The following is a 12,973-nucleotide window of genomic DNA, read 5'->3' as shown; positions in this document are numbered from 1 at the left end:
AGGCCGGGAGTTCGGTGTCAGCGGATGTTGGCCGTGGGTACCCGACGGTGCTGACTCGCTTTTATAGTCCAGACCACGCTTTTTTTAAATCCAAACTTCGCCCCTGGAAATGGGAGCGTAAGAGCACTGCATAATATATTTAAATTAGAGAAAACATTTCGATAACGCACATTTTAAAGGCGTCGCGTCCACCATAAAAAAAGGTGGACGCAACAAAAAAAACTTACACACCCAGCGTCAAGACGCGCCGGGTGCATAATGGCGGTCTGTCAATCAAACCAACTTCAAGCCGTTCTATTCGACCTGACGTATAAAACAAGCAACAGCAAAGATTGCGTTTGGAAATGGGTGTTGCTATTTGCAACGCCTAAATTTAATAACACAGTGTATATGAATTTAAAAAAATACAAAATTACGTTTAAAAATATGATTTATAATAATAAATTAGATAAAATTATAATATAAATAATAAATTCATGTAACGCTTCGTTACATTGAATTTATTATTTATATTATAATTTTACAATGATGTCAAAATAATTTTACAATGATGATGCAATCTAGATTGAAAATTACTAATGAATTGGCAAATAAACTACGCTAATCGATAATGCAAAGGTTGAAATTAACTACTAAGGTTATGATTATTAAAATAAGCAAGTAGAATAATCGAAATTTGAAAAAATAACTAAGTATGAAACGTGGTGAAAAAAATGACAATGAAACAATTACGATTTACATGTTTGAGTACCATCCAAAACTTACCCGTAAACGGGAGCGTAAGAGCACTGCATAATATATTTAAATTAGAGAAAACATTTCGATAACGCACATTTTAAAGGCGTCGCGTCCACCATAAAAAAAGGTGGACGCAACAAAAAAAACTTACACACCCAGCGTCAAGACGCGCCGGGTGCATAATGGCGGTCTGTCAATCAAACCAACTTCAAGCCGTTCTATTCGACCTGACGTATAAAACAAGCAACAGCAAAGATTGCGTTTGGAAATGGGTGTTGCTATTTGCAACGCCTAAATTTAATAACACAGTGTATATGAATTTAAAAAAATACAAAATTACGTTTAAAAATATGATTTATAATAATAAATTAGATAAAATTATAATATAAATAATAAATTCATGTAACGCTTCGTTACAGCGACTAGGCGCATTGACGCTTCCGTTCCATTCCATTCCCTTTCAATGTAAATTGAGCCTTAGAGGTTGTGTTCAAAAGAATTAGTCAAGCCCAGACCTTACACAAAAAAGGTCGAGCACGGGTTTGGTGCATTCGTACGGGTAAGCTGTAATTTAACCGAGGGTCCGCGCGGCGGCGGCGCGTTATCGGCGGCTATCGGCAGATTTGTGGTAGCGCTCGGCTAATCGCGCGAGCCCATCTCGTCGAGGGCTGTTCGCATTTACCATTTACAACATTTATACTGGCTTCAAAGAATACATTTTTACCCGACTACGGCCGGGTCATGTGTTTGACCTGTATGGTATGTATGTCCGCTTGTAACTACTGAACGGCTCAACCGATTTCGATAAATGATACGTCATTAGATTCATCTTTATGTGCGGCCTGAATTTTTTTCCCAAGACCCTCGAGTGGTGTATAAAAATAAGGGACTTTAAATTGCGTGTAGGAAAATATATACTTGCAATTTGGAGTTTGGAGTGACCAATCATAGAAATTAGAAATTATTGTTTCACCATAAACTTTTTTGGTGAAACAATAATTTCAAATTTAAAAAAAACTTTAAAATGTCAACTAAATGTAAATATTCATTAGAACTAGAGAATTTATTTACATTTACTTTTATTAATTCTTTTTTTGTGCCTAATTGATAAATAAAATTTATCATTTGAAAAGTTTTTGCTGTTTCACTACGTTACAAAGTATGTTTTTGAAATATTTACTCTCAAGTTACTCCATTGTTGAGCAACGCCATCTATACGCAGACCCGTTACATCACTTCAACAATAACTTTTTGTTTGTGTGAAGTGTTCGTATAACACAATACATTAGTGTGCGTGACTAGCACGAGCGTCGCTCCAAGTCAATATTTACGGCAGCGTAGTCATCAGCCTCCATAGCTCAGGGGTTAGAGCACTGGTCTTGTAAACCAGGGGTCGAGAGTTCAAATCTCTCTGGGGGCATCCAAGATTGGTAATGCTTTTTTAAAGTTTTTTTTAAATTTACTAATGTTTTACAATTTCATATCTATTTTGAAATATAAAAATTCACCAGAACCGTGTTCAATTCGATTTTGAACTGATTTGAATTCAACGATTTTTAGAAATCCTTGAAGCTTAGTTCGTTTACATTGTAAACTCAGTTCTATACAATGGAATATTATTGTTTTATTTATTAATCGTAGTTTGAATAATTAAATCTGAGACAATTAAATTAATTCGTAAGTTTTATTCATATCTTTAGATTCTTCATGTTACAAAATTATTTGTGATTAATTAATTTCAAATTTCAAAAGAAATTGTAGCATTAAAAATTAGTAGTTCCCACGCCAATATCTATAGTACGCGACAGGTCCAGGCAATCAAGGGAGGGAACGCCCCGCACACCTGCACAGCCCCCGCGCTAACCCGGTGCGGGTGACGTATCTCATACCCCGATTGCCATCTCGACCTGTCGCGGACTATACGTAGTAGTCTATGGCGCTACGCGTATGTGTGTACAGTACAAAAGCATAGGAATTTGTCTTCACTTTTTAAAATATAATCGCATGAGCTCTGCCTCTCGGGAGTTTTGTGATATCTTTGTCTTCATGTAACATTGATAAGGAAAGCACTTTTTTAGATTTATCATTTTAATTTAACATTCATTTGAACCCAAATTAGCACCTATGTGCTAGTTTACAGTCACAAGTCAAAACAAAATAAAGGTATGTTACACTGGGATTTTTGTTCCGCAGCGGACTGGGCGACGGAGTGCGTGTCGCGCGCGGAGATCCTGCGGCTCATCTACCAGGGCCGCTTCCTGCACAGCTCGGTGACGCTGGGCGCGCTCGGCCTGCCGCTCGGCCGCACCACCGTCATGCACCTCGTGCCGCGCGAGCATCTGCCCGAACCCAACTCACACGGTGGGTGCACAGCTTTACTTGCTTACTTAGAGCAGCTATACACGTGCGGTTGCAGTTACAACAAGACATACAGAGTAAAACACATTCACACACGCTGCCGGAACGCTAAATCGCTTGGTGGCACGGCTTGGCCGGTAGGTAGGGTTATAACTATCCACGGCCGAACCCTCCCACCAGACCGGACCATATTTGCATCCCTATAATAATATGTCGGGTTTTATACAATTCCCTTTACAGAACTTAGTCTGAGAAGTAATAAGAGTACACTAATCTTTAAACTAATAATTTTACAGAAGTACAATGGATTTGACATTTAACCAACTACAATACCCGCATTTCCCATACCTCTACCCTTCCCCTTCCGAATTGTTGTAAGTGTTAATCAAAATTTGTTCCTGCATAATATTACTTAAGTAAAATATGTACTAGTATACTATAATTACTAGTTTATTTAATATAAAAAACTATGTATTTTGTTTTGTAGTCCGCCTGTAGGTACAACTTAGAACTCGTAGTTATATTACTTACATGTACTTAATTACATAGTCCCTGTTTGTTTTTACTTGAATAAGATACACAATATAATATCATATAATAAAATGTAATATATATTATGTAGTATTTTGAGATTCTAAATTGGATCTTATGATATTTTCATGAAAATATGTACAGATATATATAACGTTTGAGTGTTTCATGATATATTATATTTAGATTTTTTTAATCTACCTTTTTCAATCTCGTTCCTTCTTTATAACTCGAATTTTTTGCTTTGCCAATGAAATTAGTTTTAATCCATATCCACTTTAAACATTTTTGGAAAACTTAATTTTTAATGATTTTTAAATACATAATACCTATATATTTCTTTTTTCAATTTCAGATCAACGACAAAAAAGTAAAGGCGGCTCGAGCAGTTGTTGTTCGGCGTCCTGTTGCATATTGTAATGCGTAGTGCGAGCGAGAAGGCACTACACCGAGCGAGCGAGACGGGTGATACGCGACGCGGACTATGTGTTCACACTCAGTGATGTAGACTAGAGTCAGGATTCCATTCGCCCTAATTACCTTAGTGTTACAGTACCTTTACGGCTAGTGTTGCCAGGTGTTCACTTTTAAATAATCTGGGGAAAATTGAAAATGTAGATAGGACTTACTTAACAAGTGTAAAATAAACCAGTATCCGTGTGAGATTTTGATATAATGTGAGATAAAAATGTCATTAATGTTGTCTACATCTGCCAGTTTGTATAAAAGTCAAACGTCGTGATTTGACAACTTCATACAAATTGGGAAGATTAACGCTAAAGATAACCATCGTTAACTCTAAAGGCACGTTTTTGCATGCGTTTTCGTACGAAATTCGATCGTGCGACCACGTACTAAAAAGCACGAACCGAATATCAAGTAGTATGGAAGAGATCATACTGGATGCGAGTTAATCTCACGTACGACTAACTAGCATGCAGTGTGAGTACTCCGACTGAATTTCGTACGAAAACGTATGCAAAGTGAGCGCGGCTTAAAATTGTCATGTTTATTAACTTGAAAAACTTACATTAGCCGCACTATGGTTGCGTTTTCGTGCGGATTTTACTTGTGCGAAATCGTACTAACAATCCCGACCTTCCTAGTACTATGGTTTTTTTTTTGGATTGAATTAGTCGTAACTACACTCAATCTGTGCCCTCCCATCGTACTTGGAAGATCGTAATCGTTCGCACGAGTGAAATTCGTATGAAAACGTATCCAAAGTGCGGCTAGCCTTAGGCTTGACTCGTACGAATATTAATATGATCAAAAGATGACGTACAAATAGGGACCTCCCCAAGCGGTTGCAACTGGCAACACTGTGTGTAACTTGCGATATTTTTAAAAGACTCGCTTCTATTCTATAAGATAACACCCCTTCACTATTTTTTAAAAAATTATTTCCTTACTAAGCGCTAGCACCTTACTTTCGGCCAGTTTCCAGTTTGCACAAATTGTATTAAAAAAAAATTAAACGCACATTTCGAAGGAGTTTTTAAAAATATCGCAAGTGCAAATTATTCGTGTAGGAGTTTTTCGTCATCACAGTGAAAATTAATTCAGAAATAGCTTTACTATACCGTGTTCGGGGAAACAAGTTACTTGTAATATAGCGTTATTTCATTCAATTGTATGGAAATAACAAGGACAGGAGAGCGTTTAAAATTATCGGTGGGTATCACAATTTTCAAACATAAGCTACTGACTGACAGACGATATCAATTTTTATTTTCCACTGTAAGTAAACGCAATCTTACTTTATTATTTGCCAATAGCGTTTGTGCTTTATTTTTTTGTCTATAACTTGTTTCCCTGGGCAGAATATAAAGCTTAAAGCGTATTGCAGGAGAGACGAAGCGACGCGGCGCGTCTTTATAAAAATGTTACGTAGTATATTATGTATGTATAAAACAGTACTATGACACACAACGAACAAGCCTAGGTTGACGTAGAAATTTGAAATTTTGGAAGAAATATTACCTTGAGTCTCCTCTCTGCACTCTTTTTTTCTAAGTGCATCCTACACTTAGGGAAATTCTGAATGTGGGGCGCACTTTTGGAATAAAAATATTTGAGAAATTTCAATGGGTTCTTTACAAATTTACATCCACATGAACAAAGTTGCGGGAAACAACTAGTAATACCTATATTAATTTGTGTTTAAAAAACAGGCGCGTATTTATTTTTATTTTGTTGAATATGTTTCTAATAACCAATATGATGTGCATAACGGAAATAAAGTTCAGTTTACTTTGCCCATTTAAGAAAATACGCGTCGTGTCGGTTTGGGGCTGCCGCAATATGCCTTGAGCCTAAGTGAATGTATAACTCACCGCGTAATTTATAGCTCATTATAGAATTATCGTGCTGCCGAATATAATATGTTTAAAAATAGGATATCTATCTATGCATGTAATGAAAGAATAAGAAAGGATGTCTGTACATTGGAAAGATAAAATGGGAAAGGTTGATAAAAATACACGTATTACTGCCATATAGAAGTGGTTGTATTACATATATTATATCTATATGGATGGGAGGTTGACGAATTTCAGTAAATGCAGGAAAAGCATTTTTAATCAATATGACAACTTCTATTTTTAGACCAATTCAATAATTTATTGTTTTATGGATTTTAACGCAATTTAAATTTTCTGAGGGCCGGGTTCGCTACTTTCAGATGAACTTTAGCTAACGAATAAATTTGACATTTTGATAGATTTCCAATATAAAATTTTAGTTTCTTGTTAACGAAAAAAGCGCTTAAATTCTTAATACATATTAATGATACTATATTATATTGGTAGGGAACTTATTGAAGGTTTTCTACAAAAAAGTATTTTAATATCATTCAGTGCAGCAGTAATGGAGAACCTACCAATGTCAAATGAGTTTGATGGCCATCAGTTAATGTTGATCACTGAGTTAGCGAACGTTGATCGCCCATTAACATTTGCAGCACCAGAGGCCAATGCCGGCTTTTGAAATAATTGGTGGTAAGCCCCATACTATAGTTTTGGGGAAACTGTGGGTTACTTAACTCAGATGGCTCGTAGGTTGGTAAAGTGCAAGTTGGGCAAGTGTGACAGTGACGTTGAATTCCTTGATGTATCATTCAACATTCCTGCGTAATATGTCACCGTCCTGCAACCCGCGGCCTACCTCACGAGCCGTCTCGGTGAAGTAACTTACAGTTTTACAATTTAAGAGCTACTGAGACGGTCAAACGGCTTGACACAAGCACGTACAGGACGCGGCCCAAAGGAATGTACATCGACCTTTAGAAGGAGATGGCAAATTTGTAGAGCACTGTCTCTATCGTAGAGACCGACAAAACGTCATATAGGTATGAGTGACAGAGACAACGCTCTACAAAGCCGAAATGTTATTCTAAAGGCTGATGTATATTACTTTCGGCCGCGTACTGTAGATTTGTTTTGCTTAATCAAACATCTTAACGCGAGCTTGATGCGCCCGTCAAGGGGCTTGATCAAGCAAACGGCATTTTTCACATATCTCGAACGTCGCTTCAAGCAAAAATATATAATCGCATCAATCACTCAAGCAAACTGTTTAAAAGTTCAAAATGCTTGACTCAAGCCAAAATCTACGTGCTTGACGTCAAGCCGCTTGACCGTCTCGGAAGCTCTTTAGGTTTGCATTGTATTGAAGTGGTCGGATCCGTTGGCATCGGCTAGTACGGAGTAAGGGTTAGGGATACATCATTTACATATTATGTGTATTATGTACCTATAGATAAAAGGAAGGTGGCGTGATTCTGGCAGATTGTATTGGCTTGCGCGCACACCGCTGTCGACAGAGTAAATTATATTATTAATTAATTATTAGTATTATTTAGGCCATCTACATGAATTTATCTATTATGACGTTGATACGGAGATATTTATAAAAGATTTAAAAATGACAAATTATGTAGCGAAACTGTGTCGCGGTTTAGCAATCATACAGAGGGGCAACGCAGGCAATTAATTTTACGTTATTAATTGCCTTAACGTTGGTATTTTAAAATTTCAAAGACCATGACTTCAGCTTTTAATGAGGTAGTTGAGTTTTAGTTTATCCAAGTGACCGCTACTGTCATCACTGTATGGTTGCTAAACTGTAACTGTATGGAGTGTGTAAATTTCTCTCGTTTGCATTGTAAATAGTGTATTTGATATCTATCTGAGGGACTATAACGGGCTATCTACTTTCCTTTGTGATAAGTTCTCGCAATACTTGCATTGTTTTTATTTGTAAAGAGAATTAAATAATCGCTATTTTACCGTGCTAGTTGTAGCTTGTACTGTATCAAATTGTAGCGGCTGACTGGCAGCATGTTTATTTTTCTAATGCTGTTGTAGCCGAAGAGAAGAATCTTTATTATAGCACAGTAATACATAGTCAACCAACACCTTATGTTAGCGACATTACAGTGGTAGCATCTACATACCCGAACGACTGATTACTAAGCAACTAATTAAAAAAAAATTGTCCAACCCACTTCTGTCGACCATCTCGGTCTTATCACCCTGCAGGATTGCTCTGTCCGGAGTCTAGATGTCTCCGTCGACCGACTGTATGAATGGTTTCGTTATGCCGTGATTTAATTATTTGTATAGAAAAAATGTGCTAACAATAAAAGAAAGCAGAAAAAATTTATAATGTTATTTTAATGAATCTCTGAAATCTTGACGACGAATTTGATGAGTGAACTTAAAAAAATGCACGGATAATACGGCTAAAAAATGTTCTTTTGATCTTTTTTTTATCATTTTTAATAATGTCAGCCCCAACGCAAAAAACAGACTAAAAAGTTTGACAACTTCTTAGTTTGTATTTACATTACACATGTAATGGGTAACATTCAGAATTTTTGAGTGTCAACTTTTTGGCTAGAACATAGAATCAAAAGGCTTACACAGCTTATCGGATGATGTTTTTAGAAATTCGTAGTGATACAAAAATAATTGTAAAATACAGTTCAATGCATATTTTGAATACGTTCAAAACGGCCGCTTCCGACTTAAATATGTGTGCTAGACTCGGTCTTATAATATTTTGTAACATTTTCTCCATAGTTTTATAATTGTTTTTCAATGCCTCCTAGCCATTGATATCTTAAATGCAAACTAGATTCACAATCTCAAAAGTGACCACATAAAGTGTGTTCCAATCTAACTTCCAAGTACGTGCATAACTAGCAAATTGGGAATATTTGCCCTACTGTATGATTACTGTACTATGATACTGATAAAAAAAATATTTTATTTAACTTAATGTTAAAAATAGATGAACTATGCCGGTAAAACAGTAAATGCTTACCGCTACTTTCTTTTACTACTTACATGAAATTTAAAAAAAAAAAATAGGAAATGTGAACACAACCCATTCAAAAAGAAAAGAGAAATAAAAATAAATGATGAATTTTCAATTTAAAATTTGGTTTATAACGGACTTCTTCCATCATTTTCTTGATGATTTTGCATTTTTGTGAATTTAGTTTTTATGCAAGATAAATGGCTCTAGCTAGTGTTACCAGATCCCGAATGATTGTTGTAAATAAATATCGAACAAAATGCTTCTTATTTTTAATTTACATCACATTTATTATGTAACTGCCTTAACTTTCATTGGCGATTTATTTAGGCTATATTTTTTATATTGGCTTTAGAGTTGTGTAATTATGTTTTTTGGGCTAAGCCGTTAATTTCTTCCTTTAGTTGATAAATTAGGGAATCCTTGTTAAAATTATTATAAATCGCGTTATTTAGAACTTTGAAAATCCATCCTGACGTTTAGCAAAGATGCGATATATTTTGTGATATAGTACAAATAAAATTATTTACACATTGAGACAGAAAAGATCATGGGCTAAGTGAAATTCTATTCGAGCAGTATTAAGTAGTAATGAAAATAGTTGAAAACGCGTCGATTATGTTATCAACAAAGAAAAAGCGAATAAGTGTTGTTACATTTGTTTTAAAAGTGAACTGAGGAAAATCTTGCCAACTTCAAGCAAAAAAATGCTTAGGAAAAAAGAAAAAAATCAAATCTAACAACATTTGATTCGATGTTTACGATGCCGTATGACTGTTTTCTTTTTAATTTTTATTTTTGGTTACTCTGTTTAGTTTGTATGTATGTATTTTGTTAAGTTGTGTAAAATATCTAGTTAATAATTAAAGTAAATTTACAACGTCACACGCATGTTTTATTTTGGTTTTCGCTTCGCCATCCTTTGTACATAGATGTTGCTTTCGCGAGTTGGAATTTCGAGTTTCATGGCCGGTTCATATTGTTCGAGTAGCATTCCAAATTCCAATCCAGTAATCAAATCCAGCGCTGAACTAGTATTTGAATAAAGTGAATATTAAAAGTGAGTAGACTTGAGTAAGTAACGCAGCTCAGTAACTAGATAAGCAGTCAGAAGCCAGCGGGATTTGGTTTGATGAGATATCCTGTCCAGCGTCATTCCAGTGTCGATAAAATTACAATGGTCATTTAAGCCCAAAGCCTAGATAAATGTAGGCAACGCCATCTATGGGTGATGCCAAACTGTCAATATATAATTTTTTTAAAGAAAAAAATCACTGTATTGTACCACACGATACACAATATCGTATCGAGGGTATTTATAATATTGTAACAATATTGGCATGCATCCAAATCTTGGAATACTGCATTACCAGAATTACAATACGATATTCATAGTCTGTGTAAGTAATGTAACACCCTCAATTTAGTTCAGCGCTGGACCCAGCAACTGAATAATGTGAAACGGCCATAACAACATAGCCGCTTTTGTAATCATCTCAAACGTGTAAAGTCGGGTGTAAACGTAGTTGGAATGGCTAAGGTGATGTCGTACGCAAATAATACGATGTCTTCAACGTATTTTAATATTTCCATAGACTATAATATAAATAAATAGCTCTTAAATTTAATCGAGTTAATGAAATAATTGTTTCTACTACACGCTAATAGAATAAGTTGTGTCACTACCGGTTCTAGGACAACGCTTAAACCACAAATAATTAGAAAATGTTAGTAAATTAAATTAAAATTAGTTGGTACCTACACTACTATTTTAAGATTTTCTTTGGTTACCAAGTATTTAGGACCCTTCTACAAAAATTGCGGTGCGTCGTCGCATCACGAGTACAACATCGCACCTCAAATGTGTTTCTAAAGTTAAAGTCAAATTATTTATTCAGAATAGATAACATGATACAATTACTGATAGTCAAAATTGTTAATTTGGAAGATGATATAGTGGTGATAATTAATTACGTACTTAAAACTAATGCTACGAGGGTTCCATACGCGCCCAAGTCTGAGAAGAGCTTACAAGAAACTCAGTCGGTTATTCTTTTTATTATCACCACTACAAAATCACCTAAACCTACATATGTCTAACGTCGTATATGTTATGATTTTCCTTTTATCTGAACATAAAAAGGAAAATGTGACTGACTGACTGATCTATCAACAAACTACTGGACCGCTCGGGCCGAAATTTAGCATGCAGATAGCTATTATGACATATGCATCCGCTAAGAAAGGATTTTTGAAAATTCAACCCCAAGGGCGTGAAATAGGGGTTTGAAATTTGTGTGGTCCACGCGGACGAAGTCGCGAGCATAAGCTAGTATATATGTATACTAATATTATAAAGAGGTATTGTCGTTAAGTTTGTTTGTAGGGGATAATCTCTGGAACTACTGAACCGATTTTAAAAATTCATTCACCAGTAGAAAGCTACATTATTCCTGAGTGCAGAGTGACATAGGCTATACGGGATCTTTAAAAACCTAAATCCACGCGGGCGAAGCCGCGGGGATCAGCTAGTATATATATATATATATATCTACTTAGTTCTATACCCTATCCGCGGAATGAAGTTAGTATGTTACGTAATCCCATACAAAAACAGAGAGAGCGCTATACTAATTACATTCCGCGGATAGGGTTATAGTTTGAATTAATTCTATCAATTTTATTATCTAGGTGTAACTCTTGACATATTATTGAGAGCTAGGATTTTTGTACATCCTGACGGTTAGAGTGTCTATGACGTCATCGTATATAATGAGGGTAGGTACTAACGCACAACGTTTAGGTTATGCTACCGTTAACTATAATAAATAAAAAATCGATGTTAAATGTTTGATGCTCAATTTTAATATTGTGGCTAATTCCGTTGTAGACAATCTCTAAACTAAACTAAAATGGCACGTCTAAATCTATTGCTATCCCTTTCATAATGTTGCTTGCGGAAAAGGATAGCCCTAAATTTAGACCTGTTAATTTAGTTTAGTTTAGAGATTGTGTACAAGAGAATCGACCCCAATGTGGCACACTTTGGCTTAAGCTTTGTATGGTAGAGCGATGACGTTGACGACAACATGACTTACAGTCGGCAGAAAATATTGTACATCAAGCTTTAGAAAGAGATAGCGGTTTCGTAGAGCGTTGTCTCTGTCGTTGAGACTGGCAAAACGTCACATAGGTGTGACAGAGACAACGCTCTACAAAGCCGAAATCTTATATAGTATAGGTCGATTGCAATATTTCTTGCCGGCTACTGTACATGTGTGCAAGCATATGTGTGGGGCGTGGAGCGTTCTCAACCCTCGTCAAGCTTCCGAAAAGCAACTAAATCGTCGTTCGCTGATGCTAAAAGCCATGTTCTGCTAGGCTCTGTCTTTTTCTTTCTTTCTTCTCTCTGGGCTCACTTAAACGTTTCCGCGCTACTGCGTGCGTACTGTGTGTTAATGGCGCCGATTCGTTGTCTTTCTCTAAACTAAATTTAGAGTATCTGCATTTTTTTAATATTGCTAAAAAATACTGAACATGAATTTTACATAATATAATAATATAAAGACTAAATTTTAGTGCACGCTATAAAAAACAATAAACTCTACTGGGACTACTCTACTCAACTAGGACTGGCAGCTAAAGTCACGAGGTTTGACAGCTCTAAATTAAATTAGGGTTGTCTTTCCTCTTCTTAGTACATTGGTAAGAAAAAGAAGCAAATACTCTAAATTTTAGTTGCGCTCAGAATCAGTACCACTTGTCCATTTATTAGAGCGGTGAATAATAATGGTCTCCTTAAGCGGTAGTGACACAGGGCGGACGCCGCGACGAAATGTAAATAAACGATATCTTTTATTTAGTCGAATCTAGGGTTACAAATTAGCTTAAATATTTTTCATAACCGTTGTATGTGGTTTGTGTAATATCGTATGAAAACCATATATTTTTTTATTTTTTATTAATTCATTTAAAATTAAATTTGGGCGTCCACTAGCCATATCTAGTTATACGCAGCATTTTA

General features: G+C 35.7%; 1 protein-coding gene and 1 non-coding gene across 2 annotated transcripts in view; both read left to right on the top strand.

Annotated features, from left to right (window-relative positions):
- UBL3 (ubiquitin like 3) overlaps window positions 1-9,834 on the top strand; it is a 188,489-nt gene extending 178,655 nt beyond the window's left edge. The window contains exons 3-4 of the mRNA XM_034980702.2: window positions 2,932-3,099; window positions 3,983-9,834. Of these exons, the coding sequence (XP_034836593.1) occupies window positions 2,932-3,099; window positions 3,983-4,047 (233 nt within the window). The 3' untranslated portion in view covers window positions 4,048-9,834. The remainder of the gene's footprint in view (window positions 1-2,931; window positions 3,100-3,982) is intronic.
- TRNAT-UGU (transfer RNA threonine (anticodon UGU)) lies at window positions 2,086-2,158 on the top strand. Its single transcript has one exon. It is a non-coding gene; the product is annotated as a tRNA-Thr (tRNA).
- Window positions 9,835-12,973: the final 3,139 nt, after the last annotated feature.

Source organism: Maniola hyperantus, chromosome 22 (genome assembly GCF_902806685.2).
Source record: "Maniola hyperantus chromosome 22, iAphHyp1.2, whole genome shotgun sequence".
Lineage (NCBI taxonomy): Eukaryota > Metazoa > Arthropoda > Insecta > Lepidoptera > Nymphalidae > Maniola > Maniola hyperantus.
This window is presented reverse-complemented; position numbering and strand designations above follow the sequence as displayed.